Here is a 27,548-nt window from a genome sequence, read left to right as displayed (position 1 = left end):
CCACAACAATAAAATAAAAAGGTAAAATTCTTTCAACATGATAGTCACACAAAAATGTGCATCTGTTTTTTAGAGTAATTGTATTACTAAAAAACTTGTGTTAAAATGGAAGTGATACTTTTAAGTTATAATTTTGAATTTCTTGGATCATCTTCCATACAGTGTCTGAAGGGCACTTAATTTAGCTCACTCAATCAACACACCTTACGAGGTGTTAAACATTGTTTTAAAATAATGATATACTCATAGAGAAATTTGTGATTGCCAGAGGTGGGGCAGTGTAAAGCAATAGGGTGAGGATGGACAAAAGATACAAATTTCCAGTTATAAAATAAATATGTTCTGGGGATGTAATGAAGAGTGTAACAACTATAGTGAATAATACTTTACTGTATATTTGAGAGTTGCTAAGAGAGTAAATCTTAAAAGTTCCCATTACAAGGAAAAGAATTTATAACTATGCGAGGTGATGGATGTTAACAAAACTCACTGTCCGTGGTAATAATTTTGCCACATTCATATATCAATCATCATATCATTATGTTGTACACCCTAAACTTACACATTATATGTCAATTATACTACAATAAAATTGGAAAAAATAAAAAAACTACAACAAAACCCAAAAAATAACAATATGAATATAATTTTTAATAATAATACCAAAACTATAGTTAAAAATTAGGGGAAACAAGATAATACCCAGATATTATTGAATAACATATTAAAAATAAACAATTTACTTTCATCAACAAGGACTGACCAAAGGGATTACTTATATATAATGCTTCAGAAAAGCTGCCAGATTTGCACTTCCCTAAATTAAATATATTTCTCTTAAACAAATCAGAGAAACCTCTCACTCTTACTTCTTACATCATGCAAAATATACATAGCCTGGAACTGGTTTAACTGCCATCAATATACAGCATGAACAAAACATGCCCTTTTATAGTTTGATATAGCTGTGGTTAAAAATTCCACTGGATTTCAATGTAAATAATTTCTATTTGCCAAAATACAACTAATTTAGCTTGAATAATAATTCTAAATGTGAGTGAGTATCTGTGTGAATTGTACATGCTTCCACCGAACACCTGTTATTGTGCTTAATTCATACAATGTTTAGAAGCAAAAATTACTAAAATGGGGAGAGACAGTCTCACTAACTCATAGCTAAAAAGTGTCATATTAAAATAACACGAGGTGTCTATAATGTTATAAAGCTAACCTCAAAGGAGCCATGTGAAAAATTGATTTCATTACTTTATGTATCCCATGTATATTGATATACCCTTACCAAATGCCTAATGACATGAAGACCACATCCCTTCATTCATTATTAGAAGAGACAGACCACAAGTCATAGCAGTGCTTTACAACTGATAGGTTCTTTGCAGAAAATGTCTTAAAAAAAATCTTAGCCATACAAAAAATAATCTTGTTCCCTGCCAAAAATACAACTTCCTAGCTTTGGTTTAAGTTCTAAAGAAGCATCTTCAGCACCAGAATAATAAGAGGATTATGCATTTCACAAGATAACATATGTGAAACTAAAGCTTTAAAAAGGGATCAGTTAACTATGCAACAAAACGTTCAGATTACTAAGAGCATAAAAGCCACTTAACAATGCAAGGAGGTAATTAAAGAATAAACCTGGGTTCAAAACTCAGCTTTGCCACTTAGTAGTTATGTAAACAAGCTACACTGCCTCATCTTCCACAGTGTCAGTTTCTTCTATAAAGCAATAATGCAGGTATCTAGGGTTGGTGTGAGGGCTAAATGAGATATGAATTTAAAATGCTTATCACAGCTCATGGGACATAGCAAATGCTTAATAAGTGTTCTACTATTGTTATTATTATGATTGCTATTAGTAGTAGTAATAGGAGTGATGGTGTAGGTAGCAGAAGTGGTGCAGTCACCACACCATCACCAACATATAAAGAAAGAGCTATTTTGAAGCTTACTCATTGAGAAGGCTGAAGATACACTGTTTCCAATTCTCTCTACAATTAGTGACTCTTATAATGAAACAATGGCATATATCTCTGGTTCATGAATTCCTTGTTATCTCTTCTACATGAAAGAGGTGACTGATTGATGCCAGAACATGCCAATGGAAATAAAAGCATGTGTTACCATAAATTAAATCACCTAAAATGTTCACAATAAAAAGGTTTTCTGATAAGGTGATAAGGATAATTAGTTTATAGAGAGAAACGCAAATAATTTAGATATAATAAAAAAGGAGGAAATTATATACACATTATGTATGGTAGTTGGTTGCCTGAAAAAATTAAAGCCTTCTCCATATTAAAGCTTACACTACAGAGCATGCATATTATGTCATTAAAATGACAAATTATTTGTTAGGACACCAGCTCTCTCGGGACACTTTAGAACCATTTATGGGGGTATGCACACTGAAAATGACATCTAATTATTTTCAAGTCAATTTCAGTAATTTCTACATTATGAAGACAGAGGTGAACTCAGTTTTAACACTTTTTTTGTGCTTTACATTCCTTCACTATATATATAAGACTCTATTAAGCAAGCAAACAAGGATGGGTATTTTCAAAAGCTGATTGTAAGACTAAGAAACACAGTTTATCTACTTAAAAGAGACACGTGCACCCGCATGTTCATTGCAGCACTATTCACAATAGCCAAGACATGGAAACAACCCAAATGTCCATCGACAGAGGATTGGATTCGGAAGAGGTGGTATATATACACAATGGAATACTACTCAGCCATAAAAAAAGAATGACATAATGCCATTTGCAGCAACATGGATGGAGCTAGAGAATCTCATCCTGAGTGAAATGAGCCAGAAAGACAAAGACAAATACCATATGATATCACTTATAACTGGAATCTAATATCTAGCACAAATGAACGTCTCCTCAGAAAAGAAAATCATGGACTTGGAAAAGAGACTTGTGGCTGCCTGATGGGAGGGGGAGGGAGTGGGAGGGATCGGGAGCTTGGGCTTATCAGACACAACTTAGAATAGATTTACAAGGAGATCCTGCTGAATAGCATTGAGAACTATGTCTAAATACTCATGTTGCAACAGAAGAAAGGGTGGGGGAAAAATGTAATTGTAATGTATACATGTAAGGATAACCTGACCCCCTTGCTGTACAGTGGGAAAATTAAAAAAAAAATTATAATAAAAAAAAAAAGAAACACAGTTTAAAATATGATACTAGAGGAGAAGTACTTTTACGTAAATAAGTCTTAATACTCAGTTCCAATACAATTTTCAAGGTAGGCCAATATTTCAAGCACTGCAAAATGATATTTAGATGCATTTAAATATTTATAGAACCTCAATTTTTCTATTATTAAAGTAAAACTGCACTACAGAAATATATTATTGAAGACACTAAATTTCATTAACCTTTTATGTTTATTTCTTACATTTCCTTCAAGCAACATTAAAACCAAAGAAATTGCTTACAACTTCCATACACACTATCTTTGTTCTTCCTCAAGCCTAGAGAACCCTAGAAATTCTAATTAGAATTAGCAGTAATAACCTATATATTTTATTATTTCAAGTTTAGTTAATAATAACCATCATTACTTTAATTCTTATATCTTATTACTATTGCCTATAGTTACTATATTTTTAAGGAAAAGGACACTATTGTTATAGGCTTCATGTTTATATGTCCCAAAATATCATCAAATTGAATAACAAATAAAACTAGAACACATATACAAATTCCAATAGCTACATATATGATGGATAGTCAAAAGTACCAATAGCATCTTTTCCAACTGCCTCTAATATAGACACTTTTTTTCCCCTTAATCCAGAGAGCATTTGAGGCCTAGCTTGTCATACAGCATCACTATGGCTTGTAAGAAGATCCTAAATATTATAAGCATAAGGACATAGGATTTGGAAACTAGAAGAAACCATAGAGATGAAGAATTCATACAGATCAGGATATCATCCTATCTTATCTAGCCTACTGGTATTTACTCACAATCAATGGTCCATCACCTATCTGTGAATTTTCATCATTTGTCTGTCAAAGGCCTGCTTGATGGTTAATCATCAAATTATTGGGCCCCTAAGGCTTAAACAACAAAAACCTCATTCCCTCAGTTTGAAGTTCACCTTACCACCTTCACTCCCCAAGCTCCAACCCAACAAGCTGTGCTTTCATCATTTCTCCCTCCCCATATTTTGCTAATGATGTTCTCTGCCTAGCATGCCTTATTTCCATCTCCCTATTGACGTTTTGCTTACATTTCAAGGACCAACTCAAATTATACCCCTTTTGAGATCTCCATTTGCCCTACTTAAAATTAACTATTTCCATTTTGTGCTCCTATGGCTTCTTAAAAATATCTAGCTTCAGCTAATGCTTAATACAACTTGACTAAATGGAATGCACCTCTTTCTCTCTCCCTCAACAGATAAGTCACCTACCTGATACAGAGATGAGACCTTATTCATTTATCTCCCTCCTATTTAGTATAGTATTTTGTACATAGTGGGTAAGCTACAAATATAAATTAACTTAAATGAGGAGTTCTCTTGTGGTGCAGTGGGTTGAGGATCCAGCATTGTCACTACGATAGCATCACTGCTGTGGCGTGGGTTCAGTTCCTGGCCCAGGAACTTCCACATGCCACAGGAAAGGCCAAAAAGAAAAAAAAATTTTTTTTTTAATTAAATGAATTAAATGAGAGGTCCAGTCCTTCCTAAGAAATAATTATTTGTATTACAATAGGAAATTTAAAATAATTTTCTCTACAACTCTAAGAATAAGTAACTCAAATAGAAAGTATAATCTGATGATACTCTCCCATATTAGACATTTATATATTTAACTATCATAGGTATTAGAACTAGTCTATGTTAAAACTTCTATTTAGCAATCTGAAGCAACTTTAAACTACTAAGTTAAACACTTTCTTAAAACACAGACCAGTAATGCTTTATAGCGAATTTAGGGAGAACAGAGATAGGAGCTCTCCAAACCCCCTGCAGTAGGGGGAAATTCTCACAGGGTTTGTAACACTGGGTCTAAGAGCTTTGGAAATAGGTCTTAGAGAGAATGAGTGTATTACTCCTTCCAGAACACAGCAGAGAGGGTGGCAAACAATAATACCACAATAGGCAAGAGAAGTTCCCATTGTGGCTCAGGGTAATGAAACTGACTAGTATCAATGAGGATACAGGTTCAATCCCTGGCCTCGCTCAGTGGGTTAAGGATCCAGTGTTGGTGTGAGCTGTGGTGTAACTCACAGGCATGGCTCGGATCCTGCACTGCTGTGACTATGGTGTAGGCTGGCAACTTCAGCTCTCAATATGCCACAGGTGTGCCCTAAAAAGCAACAATAGCAAAAAGAATGGGCGAGAAAGTGGTGTCCTGGGACTAGGAAAACCAGGGCAGTGTGGTTTGAGTTCCATGGAGCCAGAGCTTTCTGCTGATTTCTTACTCATCCTGCAACCTACTGACCAAATTATGAATCAAGGTCTAACAAATGACAAGGCACTTCAACTATTACAGTAAGATCAATCACCAGTTATTAAAATAAATGGCAGCTTGTATCATTAAAATTTGTTTTGGCTGTGTTAGACATGCCTGGAATATGCTGATGCTTAATTATTCCTTTAAATGTCCCTTCAGAAATAAATCTTAGTAAAAGTAATGGTACTGAAAGGTGTTCCTGACCCGATTTGAACTCAAATATTCAAAATCAGGAAAATAGAAGTAGTAGTAGTTTCGAATAGAAAATTCAGAGAGGAGTTACCACCACGGCACAACAGGATCAGTGGCATCACTGCAGCAGTGGGACGAAGGTTCAATCATGGCCTAGCACAGTGAGTTAAGGATCCCACATTGCCACAGATGTGGCATAGGTCATAAATGAGGTTTGGATGTGATGCCTGGCCTGAGAACTCCATATGACACAGTATAGCCAGGAAAGAAAAAGAAAAAAGAAAAAGAAAAAAAAAAGGAAAATTTAGAGAATCAGAGTCAAGAGAAATGGGAAAGTAGAATTCTAAGCAGTGAGTAGATGAGAGCCTTTATAGGACTTTTCTTTAGTTTTACTTTGGTTTAATTAGGTTTTAGCAACCATGGTAGAAATGGCTTGTACTGATCAGCTTTATGAAGTACTACTGAGAAGAGCAGAGGCTTCTCTTGCTAAATTAACAGGTGCATTGTCAACAACTAAAACAACACACACACACACACACACACACACACACACACCATGATGTTAAATGAAAGGGAAAGGGGAATTGATATTTATTGAGTGCCTCCTAAGTCAAGCACTATGCTGGGTGCTTTAAATATATAACCTTGTTTAATTCTCAGACTACTAGTTAAACATTAGCCTTACCCATTTTATAAATGAGAAAATTCAGTGTCAGAAATTGCTAGTATCACAGTGAAATACAAATATGTGTAATTCGATTTTCTCTGGGCTTTTCTCACTACACCACACTACCTTTAAAAACTCTCTAACGGGTTTTATACTAATATCTATCTCTCAAAATTAACTTTATTCATTTCTAAAAGAGAGTCTGCCATAATCACTCCTAAGGTCCAGACTGACTCTAAAATTTTATGAAACTTATAATTCTTATGGGACTCAACAAATACATTAGTAAGTAAAAGCAAATGTTCAATACAAAATGTACAAAGAACTAGAGAGAGAAATTCACAGAAAAAGAAGTTAAAATTGCCTATGAATATAAGAAAAACTACTCAACTTCACTCTTAATTGAAGCAGTAAAACTGGAGTTCCCATCATGGCTCAGGAGAAATGAATCTGACTAGGATCAATGAGTATGCAGGGTCCATCTCTGGCCTTGCTCAGTGTGTTAAGGATCCGATGTGAGCTATGGTGTAGGTTGCAGATGTGGCTCAGATCTGGCATTGCTATGGCTGTGATATAGGCTGGCAGCTACATCTATGATTCGCACTCTATCCTGGGAACCTCCATATGCCACAGGTGCAGCCCTAAAAAGACAAAAAAAAAAAAAAAAAAAAAAAAAAGAAGTTAAGGTGTTCCCATCATGGATCAGTGGTTAACGAATCCAACTAGGAACCATGAGGTTGTGGGTTCGATCCTTGGCCTCGATCAGTGGGTTAAGGATCCGGCGTTGCTGTGAGCTGTGGTGCAAGTGGCAGATGCAGCTCGGAACCCGCGTTGCTGTGGCTCTGGCGTGGGCTGGTTGCTACAGCTCCAATTCGACCCCTAGCCTGGGAACCTCCATATGCCATGGGAGTGGCCCTAGAAATGGCAAAAAGACAAAAAAAAAAAAAAAGTTAAAACTATAACACAAATGATTTACCATTTCACCTTTGAGATGTGGAAAGATTGCAGGGAAACAGATACTCATATATATTTTAGTTGTAACACTACAAATGGACAAAAAGATTATAGAAGGAGCTTTGGTAATGTTTATCAAATTTATAAATGTACAGAACATTTAATCCAGGAATCTCACTTCTAGAATTTATCCTACAGATATATATTATGTGTGTGAAGGTATACATGTTCACCACAGGATTGCTTGAAATAGCAAAAGATGAGAACTAATCTAAATATCTGGCAACAGGGGACTGGTTAAATACAGATAGGCTACTACTACAGACTTCTATGGAGTGTGTAGAGAGAACATAACAGATATGCATAAACTACTGTGGAATAATATCCAAGTATAATAAAGTGAAAACAGAAGCAAAAAAACAAAGAACAATACACATATATATGCTTCTAGACGCAAAGACTATTTCTAGGAAGCAATGTGAGAAATCAGTAAGAGGGGTTTTCTTTGGGGAAGAAGCTGTAAGTCTGGGAAGGAAGGGATATGTTTACCACACATTTTAATATTAATACTTTGATATAGTACATTACATTTTTTCAACTTCAAAAAATGATTACAATAAACAATAACCTCAGGAGTCCTTGAAGAACTCTTAAATATGAAGTCTACTATAGCAAAAAAGACAGAGGAAAAAAAGACTTTAATGGAGGGAATTTTTTCAAATATCAAACTTCTTCAGAACACTCTAGTCACCCCAGATTTGTGTGTATGAGAGCTTCAGCTGACACAGAACAACAAACACAGCACAAGAACCTCCAGTGCACAAGAAAAGATAGAAGGACTGAACAGGAATAATTTTCACCTCTCTCCCTCTCTCTCTCTCTGAATCTTTCAAAATTGACATTCACATATTCTAGGGTATGTTGTGACAAATCAGACAAATGAATGGTAAAGGTGCTAATTCCAAGGGCATGGGAATGTGGAATACATCAATTTCTTAGGTATAAAGACTCAAGCTGAAAAAACTTCTATGCTTAACTAAACTATCAATTTGGCACTAATTAGTAAAACAATGTTTAAAAAAGCACAAAAGTTCACAAGCCACGATGACTAAATATGAGATTGAGAAGTACCAATATTAGGTGTAAAATTCATAAGAGATTAAGGATCTAATCATAAAGAAGGTACTCAATTATCAAATCAGTAAAATATACTTATAAGGTATCATATTTTGATGTAATTTCAGAAAATCTGCTTACAAAAAAAAAACTATTAAATTTCCTAAGAAACCGAATGAATTAGTAAAAATGTACCACTAAATAAGCACTGTACTACCAATCCTATTGCAATTTCATGAAAACTTATCAGCCATTAGTATTCTGTTACATGATATTCTCTTTTATGGTGAATGAAAAATTCATCTCCTCTGCTTCTCAGTAAAAATGAAAACTTTAGGATTGGATTAAGATGGCGGAATAGAAAGACTGGAGCTCAACTTCTCTCCTGAAAACAACAAAATTGACAACTACATGATGAGCAATCCTTAACCAAAAGAACGGAAAACCTTAAAAAAGATATGCTACTCTAGAAGAAAAAGAGGAGGCCACATCAAGAGGTAGTAGGGGTGAAAATGTGACATAAGCAACCCCATACCTCACGGGTGGGAAGCTCCACGAACTGAAAACTAACTGGTTCACAGAGACTCGCCTACAAGACTGAGACTTCTGAGCCCCACATAAACTCCCACATATGGGGATCTAGCACTAGGAGGGAGAGCCCCCAGAGCATCTGGAATTGAAGGCCAGTGGGGCTTGTGTGCAGGAACTCCACGGAACTGGGGTAAATGGTGACCCATTCTTAAAAGGTACACACAGACTTTCACATGCACGGGGTCCCAGGGCAAAGCAAAGTCTACACAGGAATCTGAGTAAAACCTGACTGTAGTTCGTAGAGGATCTACTGGGAAAACAGGGGGTGAATGCGACTTGTTGTGGAGGTAGGACATTGCAATCAAATATCTTGCGAATATTCAGCAGCATGCCTTTCTCAGAAGGTGGCCTTTTTGGGAAAATCTGGCCCCACCCTTCAATCAGCACTGAGAAGCCCCAGGCCAAACAACAATCCAGGTAGGATCACAGCCCCGCCCCTCAGAAAACAGGCTACCTAAAGACCCCTCAGGCACACAGCTGCCTCTAATCCCATCCAGACTAAGCCCCACCCACCGGAGGGATTAGAATCAGCTCCACCTACCAGGGGGCAGGCATCAGCCCCCCCCCCCCATCAGGAAGCCTACAGCAAGCCCCCAGACCAACTTCAGCCACAAGGGGGGCAGACACCAGAAGGAAGAGAGGCTACAACCCGATTATCTGTAAAAAGGTCACCACACCAAAAACCTATAAAAATGAAAAGACAGAGAACTATAACTCAGATGAGGGAGAAAGGAAAAACCCCAGAAAAACAGCTAAGCCATGAGGATATTCTCAGCCTCCAGGAAAAAGACTTTAGATTGTTGATGCTGAGGAAGATGCAAGACATTGGAAATAAACTGGAGGCAAAGATGGATAACTCACAGGAAACACTGAGCAAAGAGATGCAAGATATAAAACTTAAACAGGAAGAGATGCAAAATACAATAACTGAAATAAAAAATTCACTAGAAGCAGCCAACAGCAGGATACAGGAGGCAGAAGAACAAATAAGCGAGATGGAGGACAGATTAGTGGTAATTAGGGATGTGGAACAGAAAAGAGAAAAAACATTGAAAACAAGTGAAGAGAGTCTCAGAGAACTCTGGGACAACATTAAATGCACCAACATCCATATTATAGGGGTGCCAGAAGGACAAGAGAGAGAGAGAAGGGGACAGAAAACACATACCAAGAGATTATAGCCGAACGCATCCCTAACATGGGAAAGGAACCACTCACTCAAATCCAGGAAGCACATCGAGTACCATACAAAACAAACCCAAGGAGGTACACCCCGAGACACACAGTAACCCAACTGACCAAAATTAAAGACAAAGAGAACATCTTCAGAGCAGCTAGGGAAAAGAAACAAATAATATACAAGGGAACCCCGGTAAGGTTATTGGCAGATTTTTCAGCAGAAACTCTGCAGGCCAGAAGGGAGTGGCATGATATACTTAATGTGATGAAAGGAAAAAACCTCCAACCAAGATGACTTTACCCAGCAAGGCTCTCATTCAGATTGGAAGGAGAAATCAAAACCTCCACAGATAAGCAAAAGCTGAGAGAATTCAGCAACACTAAACAAGCCTTACCACAAATACTAAAGGAACTTCTCTAGGCAGAAAAGAAAAGACAGCAACAGGAAACAAAACGTCCACAAATGACAAGGCTCACCGGGAAAGGTACATATACAGTAAAGATATGAAATCATCCAGCGCAATTATGCCACCCAAATCAGAAATCGTGAGAAGAGGAGGGTACAAATGCAGGACACTGCAGATGTACTTCAACTGAGAGAACAACAACTTAAAACAGTCTTGTATATATATATATAAAGACTCTTACATCAAAACTTCAGAGTAACTTCAAACCAAATATCTACAATTGATACACACAGAAATTAGAAAAATCAACTCAAATGACAACACTAAAGATAGTCATCAAACCAGAAGAGGAGAGAACAAGGGAAGAAGGAAAGAAAAAAGAGCAACAAAAACAAATCCAAAGCAATTAATATAATGACAATAAGAACATACATACCAATAATTACCTTAAATGTGAATGGACTAAACGCCCCAACCAAAAGACATAGACTGGCTGAATGGATACAAAAACGAGACCCATATATATGATGTCTTCAAGAGACCCACTTCACTTCTAGGGACACATACAAATTGAAAGTGAGAGGATGGAAGAAAATATTCCGTGCAAATGGGAATCAAAAGAAAGCTGGAGTATCAATGCTCGTATCGGACAAAATAGACTTTAAAATGAGGAATATTTTGAGGGACAAGGAGGTAACTACATAATAATCAATGGATCAAAACAAGAGGAAGATTCACCAACTTTAAGTATCTAAGCACACAACCTAGATTCACCACAATATATAAGGCAACTGCTAACAACCTTAAAAGGACAAATCGATAATAACACAATAATAGTGGGGGACATTAACACCCCACTTACAGCAATGGACAGATCAACCAGACAGAAAATCAATAAGGAAACACAGGCCCTGAATGAAGCATTGACCCAATGGACTTAATAGATATTTATAGGACATTCCATCCAAAAGCACCAAAATACACATTGTTCTCAAGCGCACATGGAACATTATCTAGGACTGATTGCATTCTGGGCTACAAATCCAACCTCGGTAACTTTTAAGAATATTGAAATCATATCAAGCATCTTTTCCGACCACAATGCTATGCAACTAAAAATCAACAACAAGAAAAAAACTGCAAAAACCACAAACATGTGGAGACTAAACAACATGCCACTAAACAACCAATGGATCACTGAAGAAATCAAAGAGGAAATTTAAAAATACCTAAAAGCAAATGACAAGGAATATATGACACTCCAAAATCTATGGATTGCAGCGAAAGCCATTCTAAGAGGAAAGTTTATAGCAATACAAGCCCACCTCAGGAAACAAGAAAAACCTCAAATAAACAACCTAACTTTACAACTAAAGCAGCTTGAAAGAGAAGAACAGACAAGAGCTAAAGATAGTAGAAGGAAAGAAATCATAAAGATGAGAGCAGAAATCAATGAAATAGAAACAAAGGAAACCATAGAAAAGATCAATGAAACGAAAGGCTGATTCTTGTAAAAGATAAACAAAATTGATGAACCTTTAGCCAGACTTATCAAGCAAAAAAGAGAGAGGACTCAAATCAATAAAATTAGAAATGAAAAAGGAGAAGTAACAACAGGACATCACAGAAATACAAAGGATCATAAGGGACTACTATATGCAACTATATGCCAAATAAAGCAGAAAACCTAGAAGAAATGGACAAATTCTTAGAAACATACAATCTTCCAAGACTAAACCAAGATGAAATGTAAAGAATGAATGGACCAATCACAAGAACTGAAATTGAAACTGTGATTAAAATACTTTCAACAAACAAAAGTCCAGGATCAGATGGATTCACATGCGAATTCTATCCAACATTTAGAGAAGAGCTAACACCTATACTTCTGAAACTTTTTCCAAAATATTGCAGAGGAAGGGATACTCCCAAAGTCATTCTCTGAGGCCATCACCCTGATACCAAAACCAGACAAAGATACCACAGAAAAAGAAAACTACAGGCCAATTTCACTGATGAACATCAATGCAAAAACCCTCAACAAAATACTAGCAAACCACATCCAAGAATATATTAAAAGGATTGGACGTCATGATCAAGTGGGATTTATCCCAGGGATGCAAGGGTTCTTCAATATCCACAAATCCATCAGTGAGTTACACCACATCAAGAAACTGAAGAATAAAAATCATACGATCCTTTCAATAGATGCAGAGAAAGTCTTTGACAAAATCCAACACCCATTTCTGATAAAAAAAAAAAAAAACGCGGAGTTCCCGTCGTGGCGCAGTGGTTAACGAATCCGACTAGGAACCATGAGGTTGCGGGTTCGGTCCCTGCCCTTGCTCAGTGGGTTAACGATCCGGCGTTGCCGTGAGCTGTGGTGTAGGTTGCAGACGCGGCTCAGATCCCGCGTTGCTGTGGCTCTGTTGTAGGCCGGTGGCTACAGCTCCGATTCAACCCCTAGCCTGGGAACCTCCATATGCCGCGGGAGCAGCCCAAGAAATATCAACAACAGCAACATCAAAAGACAAAAATAAAAAAAAACCCTTCAAAAAGTGGGAAAAGAGGGAACCTACCTCAACATAATCAAGGTCATATATGAGAAACCCACAGCAAACATCATTCTCAATAGTGAAAAGCTAAAAGAATTCCTGCTGAGATCAGGAACAAGACAAGGATGTCTGCTCTCACAGACATCCTTCGACACAGTTTTTGAAGTCCTAGCAACAGCAATTGGAGAAGAGAAGAAAATAAAAGGAATCCATATTGGAAAAGAAGAAGGAAAACTATCATTATTTGCAGATGACATGATCCTATACCTAGAGAACCCTAAAGACTGTACCAGAAAACTTTAGAGCTCAACCATGAATTTGGCAAAGTCACAGGATACAAAATTAATACATATACAGAAATCGATGGTATTTCTATATACTAACAATGAAAGTTCAGAAAGAGAAATTAGCGAAGCAATTCCATTTACCATTGCATCTAAAAGAATAAAATACCTAGGAGTAAACCTACCTAAAGATAAAAGACCTATACTCTAAAAAGTATAAGACACTAATGAAAGAAATCAAAGATGACACAAATAGATGGAAAGACTTATCATGCTCTTGGATTGGAAGAGTCAATATTAACAAAAAGACTATACTACCCAAGGTAATCAACGTAGTCAATGCAGTCCCTATCAAACTACCAAGGACATTTATTACAGAACGCTAACAAAATATTTTAAAGTTTGTTTGGAAGCACAAAAGGCCCAGAATAGGAGGTCCCATCATGGCCAGTAGTTAACAAATCCAACTAGGAACCATGAGGTTATAGGTTCGATCCTTGGCCCTGCTCAGTGGGTTAAGGATCCCGTGTTGCCATGAGCTTTGGTGTAGGTCACAGATGCTGCTCGGATCCTGCATTGCTGTGGCTCTGGTGTATTCTGGTGGTACTGCTCCAATTAGACCCCTACCCTGGGGATCTCCATATGCTACAAGAGTGGCCCTAGAAAAGGCAAAAAAAAAAGACCCAGAAGAGCCAAAAACATCCTGAAAAAGAAAAATTAAGCTGGAGGAATCAGGCTCCCAGACTTCAGACTATACTACAAAGCAATGGTAATCAAAACTGTATGCTACTGGCACAAAGACAGAAAGACAGCTTGGTCAATAAGTGCTGCTGGGAAAACTGGACAGCCACAGGGAAAAGAATGAAATGAGAACACTCCCTAACACTGTACACAAAAATAAACTCCAAAGGGATGAAACACTAGATATAAAACCAGACACTATAAAACTCTTAGAGGAAAACATAGGCCAAACACGCTCTGACATAAACCACAGCAATATCTTCTCAGATCCACCTCTTAGAGAAATGACAGTAAAAATAAAAATAAACACATGGGACCTAATCAAACTTAAACGTTTCTGCACAGCAAAGGAAACCCTAAATGAAAGGAAAAGACAACCCACACAATGGGAGAAAATCTTTGCAAGTGAATCCACTAACAAGGGGTTAATCTCCACAATTTATAAACACCTTCTGCAGTTCCATACCAAAAAAACAAACAAGCCAATCCAAAAATGGGCAGAAGATGTATACAGACAGTTCTCCAAAGAAGACATACAGATGGCCAAAAAACACATGAAAAGATGTACAACATCACTCATTATTAGAGAAATGCCAATCAAATCCACTACGAGGTACCACCTTACACCAGCCAGAATGGCCACCATCAAAAAGTCTACAAACAGTAAGTGCTGGAGAGGGTGTGGAGAAAAAGGAACCCTAGGACACTTTCAGTGGGATTGTAAATTGGTGCAACCACTGTGGAAAACAGTATGGAGAGTCCTCAGAAAACTACACATAGAACTACCATTTGATCCAGCAATCCCACTCCTGGGCATCTAGCCAGAGAAAACCATGACTCGCAAAGACACATGTACTCCAATGTTCATTGCAGCCCTATTTTCAATAGCCAAGACATGGAAACAACCTAAATGTGCATCAACAGAGGAGTGGATCAATAAGAAGTGGTACATATACACAATGGAATATGACTCAGCCATTAAAAGGAACAAAATACTGGCATTTTTAGCAACATGGATGGACCTAGAAATTATTATGCTAAGTGAAGTCAGTCAGACCAATGAGACACCAACATCAAATGCTTTCATTGACATGTGGAATCTGAAAAAAGGACAGACTGAACTTCTTTGCCGAACAGATACTGACTCACAGACTTTGAAAAACTTATTGTTTCCAAAGAAGAGTGTTTGAAGGGTGGGGGATGCACTGGGGTTTGGGGATGGAAATCCTATAAAATTGGGTTGTGATGATCATTGTACAGCTATAAATGTAATAAAGTCATTGAGTAATGAAAAAATGAAAACTTTATAATACAGGAGTATAAGTCTCATATTAAACAATAAAAAACACATTTTCAGTTGCATAATAACATTTATGGACAATAAGTTTAAAAGGAAAAAGAGCTATCCTTTAGTTGCCAAGTAAAATATAGTTCATATGTCAATCGACTTATGTTTGAAATATATACAGTGTGGAAAAATTATACTTGTATAAGCTACTAGAAATTTTTAGCAAAGCACTGAATTCAATATATCAGGATAAGAACTTTATATTAAAAAAAAAACATACCTTTCATTTGTGTAGCAAAATTCAGTGCCAGTTTTGCAAAAAGATCTGGATTTTCAAACTTGTCCTCCTTAACTTTCAACCAGAAACAGCTCTCAGATAATTCTTTGGGTTCAATCTAAAACGAAAGTAACAAAGAATAGTTTGTTTGTTTGTTTGTTTTTGTCTTTTTTTGTTGTTGTTGTTGTTGCTATTTCTTGGGCCGCTCCCGCAGCATATGGAGGTTCCCAGGCTAGGGGTTGAATCGGAGCTGTAGCCACCGGCCTACGCCAGAGCCACAGCAACGCGGGGTCCTGAGCCGCGTCTGCAACCTACACCACAGCTCACGGCAACGCTGGATCGTTAACCCACTGAGCAAGGGCAGGGACCGAACCCGCAACCTCATGGTTCCTAGTCGGATTCGTTAACCACTGCGCCACGACGGGAACTCCCAAAGAATAGTTTTAAATTATCATTTCATACTTATTTTTTCAACTAATTTACTTTCCCCAATGTTGAATAAAATTATCTTTATTTATCTACCTACTAAATTGATTTTAGGATCTTTCAAAATAACACTTTTTAAGTAAAAATTCATTTGGGAAAGCCACAGACTTCTATCAGTGTACAGAAAAATACATGATAGCAATAGGCAACATAGAAAATTACATTTTAAAAATCTTCTACTAGTGCTCGCTTCGGCAACACATATACTAAAATTGGAATGATACAGAGAAGATTAGCATGGCCCCTCTGCAAGTATGACACGCAAATTCGTGAAGCGTTCCATGTAAAAAAGCATTAAAAAATAATAATCTTCTACTATAAGGAATCTTAAACACATTTTAGTAAATCCCTCCCCCAACTTACATACATTCTTCTTGCTCCTGGATTTTCCAAAATGGAGAAACTGAGATTAAACAAAGTAATTTCCCATGTTTCCCGACTAGGTTCCCTGCAATAATCATAACAGCTGACAATTATATACCCGCTACAATGTGTCAGATATTGTTTTAAAGTGATTTCACATATTAACTCATCTAATCTAATCCTCACAATAATCCTCTGAAGCAGGATTTATGATTATCTCCACGTTAAAGATGAGGAAACTGAGCTCCAGAAAGTTTGAATGGCTGCCCAAGCCAATGAATGGCAAAGATGGGATTTAAACCCAGGCAGTGTAGCTCGGCAGAATTCTGCTCATAGCCACTACCCTGAAACTCAGTATTAGAAATGTGCATTTTTCAGTACATATCATGATGCTTTGTGATATGTAAGTGCCATTACACTGTGTGCTTAATTAATATATTAACATATCATTACATTTACACACACAGATAACTGGGCCATCAGCTTCTGGATCTTATAGTTTGGTGAACTGCACTTAATAAAACATAACTACACTCCAAAAATATTTATACCTCACTTATGAGTAAAGCATAAGTATATGTTTAACTTTAAAACTGATTTAAAAAGGATATGTATATAAGTGAATCACTTTGTTATACAACAGAAATTATCACAATGTTGTAAATCAACTATAATTCAATAAAACTTTAAAGAAACTGATTTAACCATTATTCTGGCCAAACCAATTTTATATGCAGATATTTTGGATATATCACTGTAAGTCTTGGAATAAAATGGTGGCCTGGGTAATTGTATTTTCATTAGATTAGTTTCTACCTATTTGAAACTGTGTCAATCTTGATAATAAGCATTTTATAAGACATGTTATTTGATAATAATAAAACAAAATCACATTCAAAAGAAAAAATTTTCATATATCATATAAAAAACTCAATTAGCTCATGTCTCTACTGAATGCTGTCACAAATTCCACACTATCTGAAAGTTTAAAACTAAAAAAAATTTCTAAGAACAAAAATAAATAAAAAGGCTCATTAATACAAGATTATTTTTAAGACTGTTACAGCAATTCAACAATGGTAAAATAACAAAACTATTTTTCATATACTATCCTCTAAAACCACTTTCACTTTGATTTTACTTTTGCCCTCCACATTAATTTCAAGATATCTATGGAGTTTCTGATTCTCTAGCTACTCGAACTGGAAGATGGAGGTGAGATGGTGAACGCAAACAAACGAAAGCAAAAGAATCAGCAGTCATGATCTCTAATATTTATCATACTTACATGTAGCAATGTTAGCATTCACACATTAATGATCAACAGTTGCTACACAAAGCCAGAAAGCCCCAGAGTATTACCTTTGACCAGTTGATTCTCTTCATGGACACCTCAGGTTTATATATTTTTTTCTGCTTCATTCCATGTGGTAGATCAAGTACTGTTCCTGGAGGAGGAGGAATTCCTCCAAGGGGAGGTGGTGGAGGAGGTCCCCCAAACAAAGGCGGTGGTATTCCAGGCCCTCCAGGTAAAGGAGGTGGAGGAGGAGGAGGACCTACTCCAGGTAGAGGTGGCGCTGGTGGGGGTGGGGCTGAGGGTGGCCCAACACCTGGCAATGGAGGTGGTGGAGGGGGGCCGGGAATGCCCGATGCACCTGAGAGTCCATGTCCCTGAAATATACAAAACCCAATGTTTATTTAAATGCTTACAGTAAAGTATAGTAGCAAAGAAAACTTAATCAGGAGAGACATTTGTGGTTGGTTTCTCTGCAATTTACTTAATTTAGCAACATCTAAGGGCCTAATAGTACATGTAAAAGACTTGCAAAGGTTTTCAATAAGCATTATATAGCCTGGATAATGACTGACTGTGTTAATATACTAAGGCTAGGAAAGTTGGCATCCTCAAAGATTTTGTGAAACACTCCTCCAAACTAATGAAAACTTACCTCTCATCATAAATACATGCAATGAAGAAGTACTATATATGTCTTGGCCCTGTTAGACTGGTTGGTATGTATATGGGGTGATTCATACAAAATCATAGATTTTATTTTCTTGGGGCCAATTAGCTTTACACAAAGAGTCTATCTCATAGCAGCAGTAACTTAGTTGTCTTCTAATACCAAGAATTAATGCTAGGTAACATTTATTTGCATAATAATATACATTTATCAAAATAGATATTTTTACATCTATTATCTCTTTTAATCCTTATTATAACCCTATAATATAGGTCAGGCATTTTCATCTCACCTTTATCTCACCACTTATAGATGAGCAAACTATAACTACAAAGACGTTCAATGACTAACCAAAGGTCCAACAGTCTGAAATGTGATTAAGATTCAAATGTGGTTCTTCTCATATCTAAGGCAGTTCTCTTTCTACTATAGCAGACTAGCTCCTCATGAATGGGTGTCAGGTGCCATGAGAGGAACTAATTCATACAGACTGCAGTGTGAGAAGATTATAACTTTTTTCTACCACCAGGAAATAACTTCAGGCTCATTCTCTAATGACAATGGATGACAGCTGACAGAGAACATTGCATTCCATATTGTCTACTTTTTTGATGATTAATCTGTACATGTTTCCTTAAACCATTACTGATTACAATGGTTTACTTTCCAAAACAAATGAATATATAGAAGTGAATGTGCTAATTATAAACATTCCTAGGAAATTCCTACAAGGAAACATATCTATTGTAATTGAGATATAACATTAGATTAAAGGAATAAAAAGTTTAAAACAGTTAAACTTTCTTTGTATCGTGTTATTTTTATTTGGAGAGAGACTCTTAAAATCTTTACTAATACTTAGCAATATCTTTACATAATAAATAAGTTGAAGCATATTTTTGGAGCAGTCGATTTAAAGGATTGACTCATTTACAAGAATATTAAATTTTAACAATCATAGGTAGAGAACATCACAATATTTTATTCGCTAAAGTGTTTATATACTGAATAATTGACAATCCTGGGATTAGGAAGAATTAAAGATAGGATTAAATTATTCAAAATTCTTTTTATTTTTAATGCAACAAAAAAGCCAAATTTTTTCTAATCATGATTGATATATCAGAAATTCTGGGGAAAATTAAAATAATTTTTCTAAAAAGCTCAGTAAATTAGTAATTTACTCTCCAAGTTTTGTGTATAAATGGATTTGTTGAATAATTTGGAAGGTAAAATGTATGTCCCATTTCTATTAGCAGGCAGCAAAAGTAAAGTAATACTTATTGTAAACATCACTTTTTCTATTAGATCATCTTTATAATATTAAACTTGTGTAATCACAAACATTTTATCACTTTAAATTAAGATTTTTCTTATTCAGCCATTTTCTTCTATCAACCATTAGGAATGGAACAATGAAACCACAATAGAGTATTAAGAATTGAATACGGCAAATGAATAATTTAGTATTAGACATAATTTGGGGTGTTCTAGAAAGTATTGTTTAACTCTGCACTTTTACAGATCAGTTAATAATAAATAAGCAACTAATCACTGAATGGCAAGGCCTTGTGCTAGGTGTAGTAGGGATTGTAATAAAAATAGAAGTAAAGCCATTGTCCTAAGGTGCTTATACTGCAGTGGCAGAAATAGAGTAGGCACAAAACCAAATATACTACAAGTGGTCTACAAAAATGATATAGAAGTTCAAAGAAAAATTCTCTAACAGAGTGTTGTTTCGTTTTGTTTTGTTTTCTGGCCATACCTGCAGCATATGGTGGTTCCTGAGCTAGGGGTCCAATCAGAGGTGCAGCTACAGGCCTATGCCACATCCACAGCTACACCAGATCTGAGCCAGGTCTGTGACATACTGCAGCTTGCAGCATGCCCAGATCCTTAACCCACTGAGCAAGGGCAGGGATTGAACCCAAATTCTCTATGAGACAGAATCAGGTTCTTAACCTGATGAGCCACAATGGGAACTCGCCTAACAATTTTTGGTGATGCTTTCCAAAGGGTATTTTTCTGAGTTTATTCTTAAAGTAGATATTTCACCAGCACAGATGAGTGAGCAAAGGAGGGCATTTCAGAGAATAAGTCAGCATTTCTTAACCAAGTTCCATGAAAATGCAATTTTGTAAGAGATGTTAAAAGGTGGTCTGAGATAAAGGGTTCCATGGCTAAATGAGTTTGAAAAAGAGACAGGTTTCTTCAGTGTAGGACCTCTCAGACCCTTTACTATGCTAATGAGTGTCATGAATCTCCAAGAGGAGAATTTCAAGTGTACCAAATTTATTGGACTATGGAATGCTTTCCTAATGAAAAACCTATTAGCATCACTGTAACTAATGTCTGGGAAATGCTGGCAGAAGGAAAACTGTGGGGACAGTAAATTCTAAATGTGGAGGGAGGAAAGGTGACTTAGCTGCAACAGAGGCTGGAGTTAGGGGAGCAGAGACGAGGCTGCAAAGGGGAGATAAGGGAGCCCAGGAGAGAAGGCCTTCCAATTCCCGGTAAGGAGATTTTTCTTTAATCCTGAATTCAACAGGCAACCAGTGAACATATTAAAGCCTGGAGTGACAATAATCGGCAGTGTTTTAAGAAGATTAATTTGCAACTGACATAAAGGATGAATCTGAAGAGGAAGAGACTATAGGCAAGGAGGAAATTTAGGAAACAATTGTAATATTCCAAGCAGGATATATAAGAGTGTGACCCTGGGGGTTTCTAGGTTTTGATGCAAAGGGAAGAAAGATGAAGAACTGACATAAAACAGTGACCAGCGTAATTGGTCAGGTGGCAGGGTGGGGAAAAGGCAAAGAAATCTCCAGCTTCGTAATGCAAAAAATTGGTGCTAAATTTAAACAAATAAGAATAGAGCACAAGGAACTACATTCAATATCCTGTGATAAATCACAATGGAAAAGAATATTAAACGAATGTATATAGATAGAGATATATATGTATACTTCAATCACTTTGCTGCACAACAGAAATTAACACTTGTAAATCAACTATACTTCAATGAAAAAAACAAACAAACAAACAAAGGAGACCAAGGTGGTTTGAGGAAAGGGAAGTGACCATAAATAAAGGGCTTGATTTCAACATGCAGCAGGACTGTCTATGCAGAGATCTAATCAAGAGCTGGAAATAGATGACAAAGCCAGGAGACTTGACATCCACTAAAACATGATATTTGAATTTACGATATTGAATTGGATATTAGCGCAAGGACAGAGGGGGGAAAAAAACAGAAGACAGAACACTGGGGAACATCATCATCTGGGGGATAAAGACAAAGAGAAAATGAGTTCTGAGAGATATAAAAAAGAAATATGACACAAAGAGAAAGATTTAGTGAAAAGAAATGATCAAATATTATAGAAAAGTGAAAGAGTCTAAGGGTAGGAAAAGGCCACTGCATTGGATAATTTGGAGTTCACTAGTGACTTCTGATAGAAATAGACCTGGTCAATCAAAAAACACCTACTGAGCATCTACTATGCTAAGTAATCTTAACGTTTTACAATATTCATTTAAAACTACATTATGTTGAGAGTACTTAATAGACTCTAAAAGACACCATCATTATGATTTTAAGTGTATATGGGAGCTTTTCTTCATAGGGAATGTAGGTGGAAATATAAAGTTTATAGATTTTGAAATTATAGTAGTAGAGATTTAAAGAGATCTCAAAAAACTTTTGGGATAATTAAAATTAATGAACATTTTTCCACATTCCTTTTGAAAGAAAATACTACGCATCTAACTTCCCAAATCACCATGAAAATTTCATCTCAAAGAGAGTTTTGCTCATGTAATATATTCCATTAAAAATATTCAGGGCAGTTTATGCAACTAATGACTTATTTTTACCCAAACATTAAAATGATTTATTGTCTTGAAAAAATCAAATCTGTAGTTATTTCACCTAAAATGTGGAACTGCCAAAAAGTCTGCTTCTGGCCACATTTTTCCTTCCATCTAACAAGATAATTTCCTACCATCGAACTCCCTGTGACATGACACAAATTCTATATCTTGTTTCATTACCTGGGTTCGAAGTTGCAGGATTTCTGTTTCAAGCTCTTTGATTTTTTCTTCCCTTTTTTGAAGCTCAGCTTGAGCTTCCTGTCGAGCTGTGAATTCTTCATCAAACTGAAATGATCACCACCACAAATGTACACTTAATAATACAGTTTGGAGTAAGCTTTAAACGACATTATGTATTAAGTAAGTGAAGTATGTTTTGCTTCTTAAATTTCCCAGATCACTCACAAAATCAGAATCTCAATTATTTTTATGGCAATTAAACATCTCTGAGAGGATGGTCTACTGCTTGTGGTGGAAGGATAGAAGAAATATGTCCCTCACCCAAGGTAAACAAACCCATTTCCACTTCTGAAAAAAATAACATGAAACAAAATTTTAAAAGTGTGAACCCAGAAGGCTCTCTTCATATATAATGGACATTTTTACTGTTTTATTCCTGAAAGTTAAATTTTAAAATTAATCATTTTAAAATGTTTCATCCCATAATTTTATGTTTAATTACAAAATGAAACCTAACAATTAGGCCACCAAGCAGTTCAGCTCCTTAAAACTATATTTAAACTTGAAAAGAGACTGCAGTTTTAGAACACTCAAATGGATGTACATTAATATAAATTAGAATACTTTTATTACAGTCTTAATTGTCTAACATCCAAAAAGTGATGCTCCACAAAATCTGAGAGCAGAATGATATATGCTGTAATGGCATTCTCATTCAGATGATTAACCCAAACACCTGTATAAAATGTTTTAAGAGGGAAAATGGGAGGTTCAACTATGGTGTGCTAAGCCAAAGAGACCATTGGAATGGTGACAATCCACTTCCTGCATTCTGCCCAGTCCTTACTTCAGTCAGGGCTCTAAGCAGACCCAAATAAGTCTTGGAATGAATACTGCTTATGTCCAGCTATACAACATTTGGCCTTTATTGTCGCTGTCACTTCAAGTCATTTTAGAAGTCTATATACATTATTCCAACAATGTTACTCTGTTACTAAACGTGATACATCTTACTGCCTAAAACTGGAACTATAAAAAGGCACGTTCACTGTTAATAAATACTCATCATCACAGTAGATTTGACCTTCAGAAATTGTAAAATGCCATTCAGATCCAAGTCTAAAGAAAGAGTGGGTGAGTAATTTGGATAATAGTGTTTGGGTCAAAAGAACCCTATGACACTGTTGGTGGGATTGTAAATGGGTGCAACCACTGTGGAAAGCAGTATGGAGAGTCCTCAGAAAACTACACATAGAACTACCATTTGATCCAGCAATCCCACTCCTGGGCATCTAGCCAGAGAAAACCATGACTCGCAAAGACACATGTACTCCAATGTTCATTGCAGCACTATTTTCAATAGCCAAGACATGGAAACAACCCCAGTGTCCATCGACAGAGGAGTGGATCAAGAAGAGGTGGTACATATACACAAGGGAATATTACTCAGCCATTAAAAAGAACAAAATACCAGCATCTCTTGCAACATGGATGGACCTAGAAACTATCATGCTAAGTGAAGTCATTCAGACAATGAGACACCAACATCAAATGCTTTCACTGATAAGTGGAATCTGAAAAAAGGACAGACTGAACTTCTTTGCAGAACAGATGCTGACTCGCAGACATTAAAAAACTTATGGTCTCCAGAGGAGACAGTTTGGGGGGTGGGGGGATGGATGTGCTTGGGCTGTGGGATGGAAATCCTGTGAAATCAGATTGTTATGATCATTACACAACTACAGATGTCATAAATTCATTTGAGTAATTTAAAAAAAAAAAAAGAGAGAAGAACCAGTGCCTTCCCATTTCTGCGTACAATGGAACAGAGGTCATAGCTGTTGGAAGAAACCAATATTCACTTCTCTCATTACACGTTTATTAAGAACCTCTACCTATCAGGCATTGGGCTGGGAACTGGGAACATGAAAATGAAGATTTGGTAGAATATAAAATTGCTAAGAAGACAAGGAATGGTAATTGGTTACAGATAGGCAGTAAGATGGGTGTAGGTTCATGGGGGACATTCTTTCTAAAAAATTCAAATTCAAATACTACTAATGCTTATAAAATATGAAGTTTTGACTCTATCCTACCTCTCATCACTATGCCCATCCTGAGATAAACATTGTTATCAGTATGATGTGGACCTTTCCAGATGTTTCTCTATGCATATACATGTAGCACATGCATATCAAAACCAATTCCTTATTAAAAATAAGACCACACCAGAAAAAAAAAATAGTGTTTGGGTCAAACCTGAAATACTACTTAATTAATTCTTTTATTCATCTCTGCTTGAGTCCCAGGAAAATGTTCCACAGAGCTTGGTCCAAATCATTTCTAATCTCTTTAAATTCCAAAGCCATCCCAGATCCTTCAGTGTCAGCAAATGACCTTGTTTCCTAGTTCACTGTGAAGATGGAGCTTTTTCAACTTCACTAGAATCTGTGTTAAAATTGATCTGATTCTCTACTGCCAGCCTCCTTCTCAGAGTTGGCTTCTCCTGTGTGCTTCTCAAGCATGCTGTCCACACAAACACACTCTACACAATTTTCCTCTATTAGTACACTTCAGGGTAGGCACACAATGCTTCTGCTGGTAATCTAAAACAATCTTAATCTGTAAACCCACAGAGTAGGAATCAGAGGAGCCTGAGATATGCACTAGAAGACTTGTTACAATTCCACTAACCTTATTCTCTCCTTTTAATGATGAAAACACTGTAAGATCCAAGGAGAGTAAGTGGCTTACTTAAAGTCACAGCTAATTAGCAGAAAAGCTGAGGTCAGATCTTACAACTGTTTCTCATTCTAGATGCTCCCTCTCCCCCCTTCTCTCTCTCTCTTTTTAAACTGCTTTATACTGCCTCTTAAAATCACCCAGAATAAGAGAAGGCATGCAGATAACCACTGGGAAACCAAATATGTTTTCATTATAAATGTTGGTGATATTTCATTCTCAATGTTGGTGAGAATAAAGCATCTAATACTGAAATTTTTTTTTTATTATTTCAAGACCCTTTTCCAATAATATATGCTTATAGAAATTTTTTACCAGATGGATCAGCATGATTTGCTCTAGTCTTGTGGTTGCTAATCATAGAGCCAGAGAAAAATTAAGGAGATTCCAAGATTTTCAAAGGGAATTTTAAATGTGCTACTTAAAAATGAACATTAGAAATATAAAGGTCTATTAATCAAAAAGCATGCATTTTTGTTTACCAATAAAATGACAGCTTCACAAACATTTTATGCTCAAACTCTTAAAATCTATTCCAGTAACTGAAAGAGCAAAGTCATTTCTTCAGATGCCCTGAAGTAACGTCAGTAATACTCTCTAATTTCTAGAGTGATAGCAAAAGTGATTATCTAATCTCCAAGGTAAGTCATAACTTTGAAGAGACATCAATATGTAAGCACTTTATCTTGCTTGTCAGAAGGATGAAAACTGGGGAGCTTTTAGACCCGTGCTTCAATCCTTCTCCCTGCCACCAATAGGAGAGAAACACTCTACTAATGCTTTTTAGGACCTAGAACCCAAAAAAAAAAAAAAACCGCAACTTTTGGTAGAAGCTACTAAAACTGCAGCTATGATTTCATGAAATAAGGAAAAGACTATCTGAGATACAAATAAAATTCAGATTAAAACTGGAATTTACATAAAGCATTACACAAAGAAGGGGAACCTTAAATTCTACCAAGCTTACATCCATGAAGTAGAGGCATCATTTGAAAAACTGTAATTATAAAATTCAAAGAAGATAAGTCTAAGTAGAGAAAGAGAAAAAATACTGCATCATTCTACTGCTATGAATAGCACTGATTTAAAGAATAAAATAGATAAAACTAGCTAAACATCTAACAGTTCTCCGAAGAGCTACTAGTTAAATAACAGTGGCAGAGAAGCAATGGGGGAATGTACTTTGATTAACCGTTTCTAACTCCATGCTTCCATCAACCTAATTTTATTTCATTTATCACTTTAGTAGAATACAGTTAGTGTTTTTCTTCCATAATGGATTAAAGGTGACTAGCAGGGAAGAGTAGCAACCTTATCTTACCAGCAAACAATATTCTGCAGTTGTGCTTGAATCCGGAAACAAAAAGTCCTATGTAACTGAAACATTTATAAGGACTTGCTTAATAAAACAAGGTAGCATATGTACTGTAATAAAAGTATAAATTTAACAAATATGGCTAGTATTTTATAAGCCTTACCTTCTTTGAAAATTCCGCTGCTTTTTGTTCACTTTCTTCAACTTTTGCCTTGTTCACACAAGCGTCTATTAAGATTGACCAAAAATGGTAAGAAATTACGGCATTGAATCACTAGGCAAATGATGGCTGCCAACATATAATTATACTATGTAGACTATTATTTTTATGTCAATTGCTATTAGAAAGAAACTGACTTATACTACACATCAAACAAACTACCAGGTTTTTCTTTCTTTGCATACTAACTGAATTCAATGATAGCATTGTTGAGGCACAAAACCTAGCATCTAAGAATATACAACAAAATCATCATCTTTTCAAAGATATTATTTACCAATTATTTAGCAATTATTCACTGTTTAACAATTACATAATTCTTTAAAATTTTTGTAATGTACTAAGGGTGGAGAAGTGCCAAAGAATCTATGCTTAAGATTATTAAAACTCAAAATGATCCTTAAAATAAGGCTGGAGGACAAGATACAATAACATTCATAAATTCAGGTTTCTTAAAGATTTCACTTGAATATCTTCTGATCAGGGGCAAAATATATTACGTAAATAAGAAAACAAACATCCAAAGTCTCAAGTCTAATCAAATACTTCAGAATATAAATAACTGAAGAACCCTTTGGAGGCAAAATTATTATATACACAGTCTATTCTATATACCTATACTTAGTCATTCCATACTTATTTATTTA

General features: G+C 36.1%; 1 protein-coding gene across 5 annotated transcripts in view; it reads right to left on the bottom strand.

The window, feature by feature from the left end:
• DIAPH2 (diaphanous related formin 2) overlaps positions 1–27,548 on the bottom strand; it is a 918,057-nt gene that overhangs the window by 619,665 nt on the left and 270,844 nt on the right. For all 5 annotated transcript variants that reach the window (XR_002340795.1, XM_021080479.1, XM_021080480.1 and 2 more), the window contains 4 exons: positions 26,845–26,909; positions 22,625–22,729; positions 17,967–18,275; positions 15,759–15,873 (listed from right to left, as the gene is read on the bottom strand). Coding sequence is in view for 4 of the 5 variants with exons in the window: in XM_021080479.1 (XP_020936138.1) it covers positions 15,759–15,873; positions 17,967–18,275; positions 22,625–22,729; positions 26,845–26,909 (594 nt within the window). In the remaining variant the exon portion in view is untranslated. The remainder of the gene's footprint in view (positions 1–15,758; positions 15,874–17,966; positions 18,276–22,624; positions 22,730–26,844; positions 26,910–27,548) is intronic.

Source organism: Sus scrofa, chromosome X (genome assembly GCF_000003025.6).
Source record: "Sus scrofa isolate TJ Tabasco breed Duroc chromosome X, Sscrofa11.1, whole genome shotgun sequence".
Lineage (NCBI taxonomy): Eukaryota > Metazoa > Chordata > Mammalia > Artiodactyla > Suidae > Sus > Sus scrofa.
The sequence above is the reverse complement of the archived record's forward strand: the minus strand, read 5'-3'. Positions and strand labels throughout refer to the sequence as shown.